Source organism: Sinohyriopsis cumingii, chromosome 13, assembly GCF_028554795.1.
Source record: "Sinohyriopsis cumingii isolate HCF-2022 chromosome 13, ASM2855479v2, whole genome shotgun sequence".
In the NCBI taxonomy this organism is placed as follows: domain Eukaryota; kingdom Metazoa; phylum Mollusca; class Bivalvia; order Unionida; family Unionidae; genus Sinohyriopsis; species Sinohyriopsis cumingii.
Genome location: NC_142973.1, coordinates 57,009,559 through 57,026,612, shown reverse-complemented (window position 1 = coordinate 57,026,612; position 17,054 = coordinate 57,009,559). Strand labels below are relative to the sequence as shown.

At 36.1% G+C, this 17,054-nt stretch overlaps 1 protein-coding gene across 2 annotated transcripts in view; it reads right to left on the bottom strand.

The window, feature by feature from the left end:
* Nucleotides 1-8,849: 8,849 nt before the first annotated feature.
* LOC149785632 (inactive hydroxysteroid dehydrogenase-like protein 1) overlaps nucleotides 8,850-17,054 on the bottom strand; it is a 41,320-nt gene continuing 33,115 nt past the window's right edge. For both annotated transcript variants that reach the window (XM_089979448.1, XM_089979449.1), the window contains 2 exons: nucleotides 12,943-13,170; nucleotides 8,850-10,831 (listed from right to left, as the gene is read on the bottom strand). In XM_089979448.1, the coding sequence (XP_089835574.1) occupies nucleotides 10,640-10,831; nucleotides 12,943-13,170 (420 nt within the window). In that variant the 3' untranslated portion in view covers nucleotides 8,850-10,639. The remainder of the gene's footprint in view (nucleotides 10,832-12,942; nucleotides 13,171-17,054) is intronic.

Sequence of the window (17,054 nt, the reverse complement as noted above, 5' to 3'; positions counted from 1 at the left end):
ATCAAAACAAAGCCGGCATGTACATGTAATTAGGTTCTCACAGAAGTACTCACGGGTTTCGATGTGACGGTCGATTGACTCTTTTCATGTTTTCAATGAACAGAATATGTTGTGATTATAATGTTTACACTGAAACGGAATTAAAGGATTAGAACGTGACTTTCACACAGGAAGACGTTCAAGTGGTGTTTATTTCATTCTCTGTTGCCACCTGTTAGCATTTACCAGAAGTTTTCATTGATTGCTATTTCACCAGACTGTTTATTTACAGTATACTGACAACTATTTATCATAAAAACTTACATAATATATGATATCTTTAAACAGAGGTCTCGCTAGGATTTTAAAACTGGGTCTTTCTGCCTCTGAATTCAATCACTAAATATCAGTACATTTTCTCACTCGGCCGCTAGTCAAAGCCTTTGAACTAGCCGCCTAGCTGTTGCATCATGTTCTTTTTTTTAATGTACTCTTATAAAAAGGCAACAGTACATCAAAGAGTCTTTCAGTCAATGAATTCTGTCATTGTAAATATCAGCACAGTTAACTGATCAACACATTTTCCCACAAATCAGGTGGCTGAAACAGGACCGGCAAATCTTTGAATTTTCCCGCGCACCTATTACATGCGTACGGAGGACTCCCGCCTCAGTGATTTTCCGCGTCCCAGATCAAAAATTGGCATCCAAATACGCGTAATTAAGCGTTTTCGAGATCTCTGAAATTAATTCTTCTTTAGAACTTGCAAATTTCAAAATATGGATTATATTTTTACGGGCATTAATCACCATTTTCGATGATAAAACGAGCAATGTATCAAGGTTTAATTTATCAATTCTTATCGTCATTTTTTCATGTTCAGCATATTTTAAAGATATTTTTAATACATTTTCTCTGGAAAAAATCGGGAGCCAAGACGGACACCGCGTTATAAGCGGGATCGCGAGTTATCTGGGCGCGAGTTATCGAGGGAGCGGTGCACTTAGTAAATATCAGCTTTATTTCCAGACTGCTTACTATACTAACTCTCCCGGCCATGACTGACTGCCCACCCCCCACCAGCAAAAAATCCTGTGAGTGCCCATGTGTATAAGCTCTCTTATTGTCATTACAATATCTACTGGTGTTCATTAACAAATGGACAAAGGACTTAACAGACCATACCTTAAATATTATCATTAATTAGTTCTCCTTATTAAGTCTGTCACCGTAACAAAACACCACGTGCATTTTCAAATGAGTTTGGAAGCCCTTTGATGTTTTTTTATCCAACAAAAATTACATCTCAGTACATGCTAAAGTGAAGACCACTAGTCTTATTGTTTCATTATAGTCATACAAACATAAAATGTAAAAACCTTGTCATTTTCCATCATAAAGTTGAAAGTCACGGACTCCATTAAATCAATTTGTATATATCTTTTAAGTGCTTGTTCTGTTTTGACTTGGATATAATTAACATTTTATTGCAAATCTATTCTACAATATACCCCACTATCATCTTTATTGGCAAGTTCGAATAACAAGTAATGTGTATAATTGCTTTTCCTTATAACATCTACTGTATGGACAATGGTTTCAATAGCACATTGACAGATTTTCATTTTCCTAAAGAGAGCTTCATTTCCCTACTGGCAGCCTTGCTGATTTGACCTCTTCTGTCCATGCTTGCCCTCATTCTGGTTTCAACTGGATAACCAAAGCACTAAGCATGTTTAATTACTGTGTAAATAACACTGCATAGCCATGTGGTTGTTGCGACAATGTACATCATAATTAAAAATAAAAATGAATTGTTGATTTAGCGGTGCTTATTGATAATGGAATAAAGTAGGGTCGTAATACATGAGGATTATCACAATCATCAGGTAACTGAAAATAGTCTTTTTTCTCCTCGCAAAAGCTACAAATAAAAACCACCCTGAATAAATACAGTCTTGTACACGGACAAAAGTTGGTTTCATCTCCCTCTCAAACACACACATGTGCGCACATGCTCACAGGCATTAACTAAAATGTGATTTCAAGTTCTTTTTTGTTATTGCAATTTGATAATGAGATTATTGTAACTGTAAAAATACAAGTTGCACTTAATTTATTGATAATGTGGTCTCATATCATTGCATACAATTTACTAATAAATAATACCCATAACTAATACATGTTCAAACCATCTTAATCATTTTGCCAACATTACACAACATAACAGCTACATATGCTCTAAATGCAGACAAGCTTGCACACTGAGACATAATTCTCTCTCTCTCTCTCTCTTGTTCACTAATAACAACAAAAATCTTTTGAGTACTTTTATTTTCATTGTAATTAGATTCTTGAGTTGAGAGCAGAATGAGACAGAAAATATGTTTACTTTGTACATCTGTACCATTAGGTTGTAGAGTACATGAAATACGGTAGATGTACATTCTGGCAAAAGATTTTGTCTTGCAATATTAGTAGAAAAAATTTTACATTTAATTTTCAATATGTACAATAAAAATTAAAGCAAAATCCTGTGTACACAAAAAGTCACAATACTTCAACATTTTCTTTTGTAATGTAGGTATCAGACAAATGGGAAAAAAACCTTTACTGAGTGCAGTATTCCTCAATCCTTTGAGTGACAATATGTCAAAACATAACACTGGTTTACCAAATATTAGTAACAATTTACTTAATGTGCATGACAATAATAAAGCTGAGATTTCCTTTAAATTATTTTTTACTGCTAAATGCTGAAAAATGTTATATTTGCAAAAACTGCAAATCAATTCCAAATAGCCTTAGTTTGTCTGAATATTGCAAAGTATAAAAATTATTAATAAATACAGAATACAAAAACAGGGTCATGGCCTGATATTATTCACCTGACTTGCAGTTGACCAATTTGCTAAACAAACTTATGTAGCATTGTAGGAACACAACCTAAAATATAAATTTTTATTAGACTTTATGTCAAGTTGGTTTTACCAAGTTTAGTCTAGATTGATAAAAATTCATTCCAAGGATAAAATCGTAATTAATATGCATAGTCTCTTGCTCAAAATCAAAGTCATCCAAGAGCTTTAAAAGTTACATTCTTTAATCTGTGATCTATAAAGTCATATGACTTTCACACTAATTACAATTGATTTTTTATGACCGTGGATTTCTCATCTCGTGATCATAGTTAAATATGGAAAAAAGCAGTTTGGGGCATTTGATATATTTTATTAAAAGCTAAACGTAAACAATTTAAATTACAAAATAATGTGTGAGCAATGGCACTGGATATAATAAATGCCATTAAAACAATGCATAAAACATAGCTATATTAGTAACTGTCAAACTCTATTTCATCCAACATGTAAAACATGCCTCCAAATATTCATGAATTTGATACGCAATAATCCTCTGTAAATGAATGTATAAACTTAAACATTGCTTTCATAAGAAATATGTTCTTAATGGAGAAAATTCAATCTCAGAGGAAAGCATAATTAGTAGCAAAAACAAATATACAGAATTGTGTAAATAACTCCTCCAAGACTTTGATATAGTTTTAACAATGCATACAGTTTAAGCTAGCCTGCAATTATTGTACATTGCCTCTAAAATCAATGCATCTACTCATATGTTTCCTCATTTCTCAAATGTCTCAGTTCTGTTTCCTTGTCCACTCACAAGACATAATTAGAATAGTGACTCAATACTAAAATGATTTATTGGTTTTACAAACTCATCTCATAGCCAATTATTGTATCTAACTTAAGTGTTACTTGTTACATTTCAATTTTATACTTTTTCTGTTATAAATTACAATTAATTCATTTTAATCCCTAAGGTGCATTACTTTGCTTTTTTATTGTTCTACTGAAATGTCAGCATTTTGTAATCTAGAAAAATAATTGTTTTATTTTGTTTGGAGAATAACTCTTTTTTTTAAGTCAAAACCTGTGATTATTAATAATCAATATAGTGGGTTACTTCCCATGCATTATGCTAGCCATAGAACAAAGGTATGTTAAAAGTGAAAACAAACTGTTGAATTGAGAACTCTAACTGTGCTGAATTTCATTATTAACCCCTGATCTTGCTCATAATTAAACTCACTATTTACCAAGTTTGATTAAGTCTGATAACAAAATAGCCACTAGTGTTGATAAGCTCAGCAAGTCAGATGCAAGATCACTTCATCATAACTGTACGCATGTAAGATCCTTGTGGTTCATGTCTATTTACAAACTTTATTCAAAAGGAAACAGGAAATACAGTCTCAAGAGTGGAAACACATTCAGCCAATCGGATGCAAGATCACTTCATCATAACTGTATGCATGTAAGATCCTTGTGGTTCATGTCTATTTACAAACTTTATTCAAAAGGAAACAGGAAATACAGTTTCAAGAGTGGAAACACATTCAGCCAATCGGATGCAAGATCACTTCATCATAACTGTACGCATGTAAGATCCTTGTGATTCATGTCTATTTACAAACTTTATTCAAAAGTAAACAGGAAATACAGTTTCAAGAGTGGAAACACATTCAACCAATTGGATGCAAGATCACTTCATCATAACTGTACGCATGTAAGATCCTTGTGATTCATGTCTATTTACAAACTTTATTCCAAAGTAAACAGGAAATACAGTCTCAAGAGTGGAAACACATTCAGCCAATCGGATGCAAGATCACTTCTTAATATGCTTGGATATAGGTCATTATTGCAATCATCCAAGCTCTAGATGCTATAAACCCATATCCCAAGTTTTATGTTGATGTTCAGATCTCTCACTGGTATTTCCAGTAACACTTTCCCAGCTCCAATAATCTTCAAAGTTCTAAACAAATCATCTCTCACTGGTATTTCCAGTAACACTTTCCCAGCTCCAATAATCTTCAAAGTTCTAAACAAATCATCATCATCATCAATATCAACAGCCATTGTTTGCAAACAACTTGTCATCAATATCAACAGCCAGTGTTTGCCAAACAACTCGTCATCAATATCAACAATCAATTTATCTGATGCTGGGTTTTACAAATCCACTGCCCAATGCCAAGAACAAGCTCAAATTCTGCAGAGCACACTAAAGTTTGCAACATTTCTTTCTTGCTGGCAGGTTTACAAAACTGAGTAAGAGAGAGGAGTCACGTGCGGTGCATAATACTTTATTTTTGTCAAGTTTTATGCTATGCAATCTCACAACAGTACGTATATCATCATTCTATTAGCAGTTACATGCACCTCATTCTTCTATTACACACCTACCCCCAGTTTCTATCCAGGTCAGTCTCACGTTTTCTCATGCAGACATGATAAAGTGATTATTTAGTAACTAAAGCCAGTTTTGACAAATGGGAAATAAACTTATATTTTAATTTCTCGTTTACATTTTAATTGTAATTTATGGACCATTACAGGATTTGCCCATTTTTAAGTTCTAACCAAGCCATGAGCTGTTTGTGAGCTTCTAAATGCACTAAACGTACGGACATTAAACAACTTGCTTTATACATGTCATTGATATCAAGGTGACTAGGTGATAACCATTAATAATTCAACCAGTCAGATTTCTATGACAGGTGTGTTTGGAAAATAAAAACTACTCTTATCTAATGGTTAGCTTGCTGGATTTCATTAAAAGCCTAATCAATGTACTAAGTATTTAGTACCCACAAGTGGTGTTTATCATCTACTTTTTAAGTGATAATTACATCAAACCAATACATATAAATGTTTGGCAAATAATGAAATGAATAAAAATAAGTGGTCTTGAATCAAACTTAAGCATCTGATTGTATGTACGCTGCTGATTTCAAGGTTACACATGGAATCTGATACGTACATGGACCCAACATTCCTTAGAAAAAAGCAAAGAGTGAAATCGTTGAAATTGGAATATTTCTGTGACGGACTTGGTCTTCTTACTGGATGAATACTTAAATCTTCAAGTGGAAAATTAGATAAAGAACAACTTATGATGTAATAAAATGTAATTAAAATTAATTTAACATAGTTATATTCCTGGTTATTTAATTTTTCACTTCAAGGTCTTTCACCGAAGCATCTCTAGCTCTCTCTCTCTCTCTCTTAACTCCGGTGGCCTAGTGGTTAGAGCATCCGCCTCGGAAGCAGAGGGTTGTGGGTTTGATCCCCGGCCGAGTCATACCAAAGACTTACAAAAATGGTACTAACAGCTGCCTCGCATGGCGCTCAGCATTAAGAGGTTTGTGTTAGGACTGGTCGGCCTGGTGTCAGGATAATGTCACTGGGTAGGGCATCATGCTACATGTCTGCGGCATGATGCCCCAGTGCCAGACATCACTATAAACTGTCACACTGCAGATATCGTAGCAATATGACTGAAAAATTGTTAACGCTACGTTAAAAATCCAAATCATACACACTCTCTCTTAACATTAGATTTTCCAAGAACCTATCAATCAATCTAGCTGTCTATCAAGACACGTCTTTTACTGCTCTTCTACTGTATCTGTACTCCATGAGTGCCCGTTTGCCCACCTACATATCTACATATAATATTTAGATGTATCTTCTGTGTCATCTATATATCTATCTACATACACTACATATATATGAACATATAATTCAAGGTGCAAAAACAAAATTAAACTAAAATTTTATTTATTTGTAATCATAAATAGATCACAATTTTCTTAAAACATCAATGTTTCTTTTAAGTTTTTTCTTAAGGTGGGATATTATGTTCTCATATTTTGATAGAAGCTCAAAATCCCAAGGTCAAGCTGACTTTTATTAAAAACTATTAAAGCCCTGTGATGTATTAGTTTTGTCTAAACTGGTTCAGAAATAGGGAGTTATGAGGATTTCAAAATTAAGGAATTACTGAATACAGACATGATTTCAGTCTTCCATAAAAAAAAGCTGAAAAAAATATTATGGGGGGTTGGGGGTCCTTCGCCAACAGGGTCTCAAGGGGCAGCACCCCTGATCCAGTATTTTACACTCATAAAAAACTGCTCCTGGTGCAACTTGTGATCATAAAATAAACCAAAATAATCATTTGAAAAACTAATAAACTTACCAAAAATTTTCAACTTTACTTAAGTAATTTCCCAATATTTATAGTCACATGAATTTGTTCTCCAATACTATTGATACTGAAGTTATTTTATGTGCATGTCAGTGTTCACATCGTAATTAAGTCACAATAATTTGTCAATTTTTGCAGCAAAGATATTATACTTCTCTCTTCTCATAACAAATCTGTAAAATAAACACCCAAGTAATAATAATAATAATAATAATGAGGACTTTGTATAACACCTAATCTTTAGAAGCTCTAAGCACTTTACAACAAGTACATCAACTATATACAAATAATCCCATACATTCAATTGTCTTTTTTTCCACTGGACACAACCTGTTGATATGTCAGTGGAGCTCTTTTTGCGGCTTTGGCAAAGATTTCTTTAGCCTTCCTTTGTGATACCACTGACGTTTTTGGTTCAATGTACAATCATTTCTTTTCCTTTTCAGTGAGAGCCTTTTTCCTTTCAAGCTGGTGCTTGTATTGGTGACACTCAGTGTGCATATTCAGACAGGGGGCTACATCTGTTCTCTCATGCAAGAAATCTTTATTCTTATAGTAATTTCCAGATGCCTTCTGAGCTTTGATTTTTCCTTATGAAGCTTCTGTTGAAGGTGCTGTTCCAAACTCTTACTACCGCGATGACTGTAATTCAGATCTTTCTTGCAGAGGTCACAAAATGCCAGTCCTCTAGCAATCAGATTTCTTATAAACTGACCAACTAAATTTCCGTCAACTTTTTGCTAAAGCCATTCCTACTTCCATATGTTTTTTAAACCTTTATCTAAATGTTTTGTGTCATGCTCTCTCTCAACAACTCAGGACGCCATGTTTTACAAGCATGCTTCTTCTTTCCAGTCCTATCAGTTTCCATTACATGAAGATTCACTGGATGAATTTAAACCTTTGACCAATCAGAATAATCTTTACAAAAGTTGTGGGGGCCCCAAGTGACTGAGTGGTCTAAAGCACTCTCCATTATGGATCACTGCCATCTCATCTCTGTCTGTGTGGGTTTGAGTCTTGGATTCAGCCAATGGGGGTATTTGAGAAACTTGCCAGTAGCTTCTCATGGGTCGGAGGTTCTTTCCGGGGTTTTCCCGGGTTAATCCTCCACTATTAATACTGGCTGCCATGTATAGCCTATCGTGTGCTGAAAAATGGCATTAAACCCTACAACAACAACAAAAGCTGTGTGCTAACTACAACATGGAACGAATAATTTACAATGGTTGTTGCAGAATCGGACTGGACAGACCGTTTTTACAAAACCGGATTGGAGGTGATATAAAACGCAGACTATATCAAGAAAACTCTAGATTCAAGTCAGGAAAAAAGTGGATTTCCGCTTAAAAATGGAGAAAAATCATGTCTGTGTATATGTGCATAATGCTTGGACAGTTGATTTCCTATTTCAGTCACTGTGAAACAAACTTTTGTAAACTGAGACTAGGCTAGTGATTTTGAAAAAAAACCAATAAAATATCCAGCATATTGATTATGTAAATAACACTTATCAGTTTCCAAGGTTAATTTGTGTTGGACTGTGTGTATGTGTGTGTGTGTGTGTGTGTGTGTGTGTGTATGTGTGTGTGATTTGGATTTTCAATGTAGCTTTAACAATTTTTCAGTCATATCACTATGATGTCTGCAGTGTGGCAGTTTACAATGATGTCTAGCACTGGGGCATCATGCTGCAAACATGTAGCAACGATGTCCCACCAAGTCACATTATCCTGACACCAAGCTGACCAGCCCTAACACTAACCTCTTAATGCTGAGCGCCTAGCGAGGCAGATGTTTGCACATTTTTGTAAGTATTTGGTATGACTCGGCCGGGGTTCAAACCTGCAACCTCCTGTATACAATGTGGATGCTCTAAGCACTAGGCTACTGAAGCGGTCCTAATTTGCATTGGAATATGTTTAAATGTGTGTAGATGAACATACGATATTATCAAACGTTTCACAGATGGTGAAAATCAGCAGGAGAGGTTAAACAAAAAATTATTTTTTTACTGACATGATTCCATAAGCAACAGTTCTAAACATGATCACTAAAGAATTTTTAAATATAAATTTAATTTACATGTAAATAATGTATGTCATTATTGGCCTGTAAGACATTACTATTGTAAATTAAGACCTGGAAATCACAGAGTACCACCGAGTGATAGATTTTATGGTATCTGTGTTAATAACAGACAATGTCAATTGTGATAACTTTAATGAAGTATATCACTATTTCATGAACTGTCCAAACTTTTACAATGAGCATTAAAATTTTGCACCAGAGAGTTTCTATTTACATTAATGTTCCTACAAACTAAAAACTTACTGCAAGAAAAATAAAGGAACCACTCTTTCAAAATGTTAAAAATAATAAATTTTTTTACATAACTGTATAGTTAGTATTATTTGTGGATATGTTTGTCTTTCCATTAATACAATGCTTCAACAGTCTTCACTATATAACATTATTTACTCTGTTTAAAACAGCAATAAAATAGGACCACTCCAGTGGCCTAGTGGTTAGAGTGTCTGCCTCGGAAGTGGAAGGTCGTGGGTTCGAACCCCGGCCGAGTCATCCCAAAGACTTACAAAAATGGTACTAACAGCTGCCTCACTAGGCTCTCAGCATTAAGAGGTTAGTGTTAGGACTGGTCAACCTGGTATCAGGATAATGTGACTTGGTGGGACATCACGCTACATGATTCTTAAGCTTTTATACAGAGTCCTCAAGTTTTTATCAACCCACCTTGAAATTTTCTTACATTAGAACAAAATTTATGTAGATATATTAATCTAAATAATTGTGGTCAGGTGATACTAACTGTTAATAATTATAACATTACTAGTAGCAAATTAACATCGAACAATTATCTACTTTTAGAGAATTTGACTTTATGTCCTTATCCTGAACTCAACTGTTGTTGCTGTTATAGGGTTTGACGCCATTTTTCAGCACACAATAGGCTATACATTGTGACCAGTATTAATGGTGGAGGAAAATACCCAGGAAAACCCCGGAAAGATCCACCGACCCATGAGAAGCTACTGGCAAGCTTTCTCACATACCTACATCGGTCAAATTCAAGACTCAAACCCACACTGACAAAAGTGAGATGGCAGTGATCCATAATGGAGAGTGCTTTAGACCACTCGGCCACTCAGGGCCCCTCCATTTCCTACTTGGATTAATGAATAGAAGTTCCATTTATTCTTATAACATTCATTTTTATAGGTGACAAAGAAGCAATTCTACTATAATTTATATCCTATGACTCTATGACCATTATGAATGCAAATTTTTTAAATTAAGAAAGTAGTATATATTCCGTACTTTAAATAGGGTACAATACATTACGTACATTGAATAAGGTACAATACATTACATACATTGTATAAGGTACAATACATTACATACATTAAATAGGGTACAATACATTACATACATTGAATAAGGTACAATATATATTCCATACTCTGAACAATCAAGCAATAAGATACTATATGAAATCTCAGAAATTTTGACAAAAATTAAAGCATTTCAATGCAGCACTTCATTACAGCACTAAAAATTGTCACAGCTGTAGATTTTCCATGGAATCCACACTTTTAATGTCGGCTTTAAGCTGTAGATTTTCCATGGAATCGTCACTTTTAATGTCAGCTTTAGGCTTGAGTCTTTTTTCAGCTTGTTTACGTAAAGCTGTGTTCAACACTGAGGCTCCCCACATCCAAAGCCCTTCAGGGATCATGTTACACAACCAGGCCTATGGAAACATAAATAGAATGAATACGCTTTCATTGATATCTCCCTATCTCTCTTTCTCTTAAAGGGATTTACAAATGAAACAAGGATTGGTATTAAAAGTTTTGGCTGTTTTAAACTGATCCATCAATATAATTAAATTGTGACTTTTTGGTATTGATGATAGTTAATAATGAAACCAATATTGGATAAGGTGCAAACATTTACAACAAATTTTGCAATGAAAAAGTCAAAAAGTAATTTATATTGGAAAGCTGCTGAAGTCAAGTATTATACAGCTATTACCTTTATGTTGGAGTTGTGACAAGGATGGATTATTTGTTTTCAGTCTTTAAACAAGGTCAATAATTGTTCTATCATACTTAAGGAAAGTGATATTACCTGCATACAAATTGGTCCTAATTTAGAAAAAAATTAAAGAGTAGTCCAAACATATGAAAAAACAAAGAGTAATATAATGGTCATATAACATAATGGTCATGTGAGAGTGAATATAATGGTCATGTGACAATGGAATGTGCAGTACAATGTGACCTTGAGAGTAATATGAAGACATCTGAGAGGAAATTTTCTTTCTTCAGGAAATCAACATGTTGAATGTCCTGTTTAAATTTGCAACAGTGACATACAGGATTATAAAAATAGGGTGTAATGAAATATTATATTGTTATGATCTTGATGCATACCAGATTAAGTAAATACATGATCTAATGCTTCACACCTACACATTCTAATTTGCATGTATAATGTCCAAAACCTTTGATATAAAACTTCACTTCTGCATTTTAAATAACATGTTACCCTAGACTTTGAAATACACTAAAAGTTACAAATTATACCTCTTGGTTGGTCAGAATTTTTTCAGTTAGGATCTGGAGTCAAGTAAAGTTTTCCAGATGGAGGGGTTGGCCTTAAATTAGACAGAGACAGAATTTCACTCAAATCTTCAAGATCAGATTAGGTCTCTAAATCTGCAAAGATTGGAAGCTTCCATTTAGGTTAAACCATGATTTAAAATTATGAAGTTTTGAGTAAAGTTTTAGTGTTTGAATTTTAGGCAATATATTTACTAACACATTGTGCTTAAGATTCTAAAATGGTTGCCTATAAGAGACTGAATTCTCAAAATCTGACACTTATATTGTTCTGAAATATTACTCAGCTAATAGATCGCTGTTATAACACATACTAACCGATATGACCAATAAATCGTGATGTTCTTAAAATGACCAAAGCTAAAAAAGCCTTCAAAGCATAACTGACATCAGCAAGCAAAGAAACCACATACGAATACCCAGGAATCATATTCTTGATACTAACTGTACACAAAACCCCTTAATCTCAACAATGCAAATGACTTGATATGGGGACTGCACTTGCATCACTATCTTTAGAACATACATAGAAGTTGAGAAAATTCTGAAATTTCTGTCATTCTAACTTTCTCCTGGCAGAATTATATTATGGAACAGTTATTGACTTTGATTCTAGAATACTGGGTAAAGTCTCATGGTCATGTCTCATGGTCATGAAACAGAAACTGAGAACACTGTCAGCCTTGCAAATGGTCATCTATATGACCAAAGACGCACAAAATTTGACATATTTTCCCCTTTATGATGGAGACCTCAATTTGAGTTTTTAATTCCAAAACATCAGGAAATATATTCTATTCTTTCTTTTCAAATTACCTGTATTAGATGTGGCCAGTATCTCACGGTTGTGTTCAGATTACCTTTATTATATGTGACCAGTATCAGTTATGTTCAAATTACATGAATTGTATGTGGCCAGTATCCCATGACTGTGTTCAAATTACCTGTGCTGCATGTGACCAGTCTCCCATGGTTGTGTTCAAATTACCTGTACTGCATGAGGCCAGTATCTCATGGTCATGTTCAAATTACCTGCATTGTATGTGGCCAATATCATATGTTTAAATTACCAGTAGTGCATGTGGCCAGTATATCGGGATTGTGTTCAAATTACCTGTAATGTATGTGGCCAGTATCCTGTGGTGTTCAAATTACCTGTAATGTATGTGGCCAGTATCCTGTGGTGTTCAAATTACCTGTAATGTATGTGGCCAGTATCCTGTGGTGTTCAAATTACCTGTAATGTATGTGGCCAGTATCCTGTGGTCCTACTTGTGAAGCCAAGGGTGGCAACAGCTTGGCGAGCATAAGCAGTAGCTGGTGGAACAAGGAAGGAGTGACTTGAAAGGGTTTCGCTGTAGCTTGTCATTTTCGTGGCCACATAAAATGGTCTTAAGGACTGGATAATTATTCCACTATTCCGGTATTCATACTGCAAGGCTTTGGCAAAGTAATCAAGAAAACTCTGAAACAATAAATTTTACAAGAATTTTATACAGTATGATCAGAACCTGGCAAGAATAACATATACAGTCATGTCTAAGTCCAACTACAAACACTGACCCTGATCTTATGTTGCATAAAGTGTTGGCAGATCACAGTCTGTGTTGTTTGTTTTACTGATTACTCCACGTAAACTACTTAAATACAGACCTGCTACTGTGTTATGAGATGGAATATATGTCGCATAATGCATAATGCACTGGCAGATCACTATCTATGTTGTTTGTTATACATATTACTCCAAATAAACTGCACAGACACAGACCTACCATTGTGTTATGAGATGGTATATCTGGGTCTATGCCGTTTGCAGACGGATTCAACTTATAAGTGAATATTAAAAGTAATCAAGAAAACTCAAAAGTTGTACAGTTAAGGAAATTTTTATACAGTATGATTAAATCTAACTCAAGAATGAGCAGCAGCAGTTCACTTGGTAGAGCACTGGATTTGTAATCCAAGACTATGGGTACAATACCCACACAGGCCAGTCCAAGTTGGCTGTCTCTCTTTGTCCTTGACAAAGGTACTTAGCTTGTACTTCCTTGGCATGATATAGCTATCAATGTGTTAAAAGTGGCATTTAAAACCACTGATCAAACAGGGTTTTATTTTTGCAGTTTTCAGCTGTGATGGTCACAGAGTTCTCTGTAGATTTGAAAAACCAATATTTCCTAGTTAAAATACATTTTTTGGAGAATACTAACCCAATCATAATATCTTAGGAGAACTACTACCTCCCAATTTCAGCACTCCTACTTTTAGCTAAAGGGAGCTAAAGGTCATCTGCCGACCTACGTAACAATTGGGCAATGTGATCTCCTTTTAGATATAAGACTTGGTGGCAAAGTCTAAGAAAATGTCAGTTACTACTAGAGTGGAAGGCACACTCTCTATGGATTAACTGGGAGGCCAGGAGGGTTATGTATATTATGGTTGGGTAAGTATTCTCAAAGAAACATATTTTACCAAGAAAAATTGGTTTCTTCTTTGAATATGTTACCCATAGTACCTTAGGAGAATAGGTAAGAGGTGGAGGGAGGTACATCCCTTTACCCCAGAGATACCACCTCTGGCCCCCTAAAGTATGTGAGACAGCTTCTAGGTAACCAGATTGGAGGGGACTCCAACTGTCGGGCATGGCTTCAAATAGGGAAAACATTTCCCCCTGCAATTATCCAGTGAAGTCATGAAGCCGCATCTTAAGAAGCTGTTGACTGACCTGGAAGGGTGGTCTGTTGAGATGCAGATATAGGTCTTACATGACTGAATTAAGCCCTCTGGGATGACAGATCTTTCTTGGAGATAAAAGCTATCGAAAGTGGATTCTGATCTCCATCCCAGAGCCTGAATGATGTCAATTAGCAAACAATTCCAGCTGAATGATAGGCTGGTGGCAACTGCTCTAACCTTGTGAGCTGAAATGCCTAATACGTTCATCTGAGCTGGAGTTATTTCTCTATATGCTGAGCAAATAACCCACTTAATCCAGGATGACATAGTCTGCGTCAAAATAGAAAGAGGAATGATCTCCTTTGACACAATGGCTCTGTTCTATTAAGGTACCACTTCAAAGACTGAACTGGGTCTTGTAGGTGGCCTTCAGCTGATGTGTCCAGATGAGATAGAGGTTTCATGACAAAAGTCTGGTTACCCATGGAAGTAAGGCACTTCCTGGCAAATGAAAGAGGATGCCATCATAAGTAAGACTGACCCATCTTGTCGGAACTGCATGTAATTCGGATCTGCCAATAGGGCATGTATTTTGCTATTTCTGCCTGCAGTCACTAACACCATGAGGAAGCAGGTCTTGTAGGAAAGGTGCACCACAGATGCCATTGAAAGTGATTCAAATATTTCTAATTCTGCCTCTTAATACCCCAAAATAGTTTCTGCATTGGGCATAAGGCTAACATCTGAAGCCATGTATAATCAAAATTGGAGAGTGGGTTGGATAAATCCTTGTTTTGTCTGATATCCTCTCTTCCATAATGACGAAAGGTGTCAGCAATCATGGAGCCTTTTATCGTACTCTGTTCCAACTTTCTCTCCATGAAGAGCCAGAGGAAGTTAGCTATTTGCAGTATAGATGCCTAGAGAGGTATGTGTTCACTTGTTCCCCATTGAAAATATGCCATTTGCCTTCATATGCTTTCAGAGTAGAGGGCCTTCTTGCTAAAGTGATTCTCTCCATGACTGGTTCTGAGAATTGTTTATTTCTGAGGACCTGTTTCATATGCTCCAGACATGCAGGTTCCATAGCTCTGAATAGGAATGAAACAACTGGTTGTGTGAGGAGATGAGGGAAAATATGAATTATCTGAGGAGTTCCCATTGCAAGATTGATGAGGTAGTTGATCCACAACTTATCACATCCGAATGGTGCAATGAAGATAAGACGACACCTGATTCTCTTGCCCTCTGTATCACTTTTCGAATCAGAGGTGATGGAGAATAGGCATATGCATCCAGGCCATTTCCAATCTATCAACAGAGTGTCGACTGCCCAGGCTTTGAGTCCAGGACTGGAGATACCAAGGTTGGGAGTTGGCATTTCACCTTGTTGCAAACAGGTCCACCACCGGTCAGACCCATCAGCAACATATCTGAATGAAAACCAAGGGATGAAGAGACCATTCCATCTGTATTAGTTGATTGTTTTGGGACAAAGGTTTGGCTAGTCTATTAGGAGTCCTGGGATATAGTAAACTTGTATGTGGATTTGTTGAGGACAATACTACTTTAGAAAGTCCCACACCAGGACGCAAAGGTCTTGGGACTTGGTTCCTCCTTGTCGTATGAGATAAGTCACCACTGTAGAAACTGATTCCTCCATTTTGAGATAAGCGACCCCTGTTGTGAAAAGAATGATTATTCCTGTCACCAGTGAAAGGCTTTCACAATGGCTGTCATCTCCAGAGTTTACTAATATGAAGATGACGTTCCTGGGGAGAGTATGTACCACTTGTTTCCCAAAAGGAAGGTAGTATAGGTGGCCTCCCCAGCCTTCTGTACTTGCATTGGTACAGACTGTGATCTTGGGAGGTTGTACTGATAGATGTAAACCCACCATGAGCCAAGTTAGGTTGCCACAATTCCGCAGATGTTGCCTCAATTATGTGCAGATGGTGAGAGGATGGTACAGTGGGCAGACTTAGGGCTCCATTTGTGCCAAAGAATCATTGCAGTGGGCTAATAAAAAGGTGACCTAGGACCATGAGGTCCACCACCGCATTGAGCAAGCCAAGTAGGCGAAGGAATTTCCATGCAGATAGAATTCCTCGAAAGTAAAGGTGCTAACCATGGTTCAGATTTCCATGCCCCGGAGATGAATTATGTTGCCTTGTATTGAACTCCATGCCTAGGTGAACAAATTGTTGAGATGGTACTAGGTCGGATGTTTCCTTGTTAAAAAGAAGTCCAGATTGGAAAAACAGGTTAGCATGTTTGATAGATCTAACTCACTGATGTTTCTGCAGGATGTCATCCAGGTAACTTGATGTTGCTGCCATATAAAAATATCTGGACATTCGCCATTAGTTGATTCATCAGACAAGTGAAGACCCAGGGGCTGATGTTGAGCCCCAATGGGAGTGGCCTGAATTGGTATACAATGTTGTAGGTGAATTGCAGGAATGTCCTGGAAGCCTTGTGAATAGGGACATAAAGGTATGCGCCATTTAAATCCACAATGATGGTGAAGTTTCCCTGATGGATGGGATTCATATGTGCTGTGGGGTTTTCACTGAGAACCAGAGGGTGTAAATGAACTGAGAGTGCTTAGGTTAATAACCAGATGCAGAGTGCCATTTGGGACCAAGAAAAGTCTGGAACAAATGATAATAC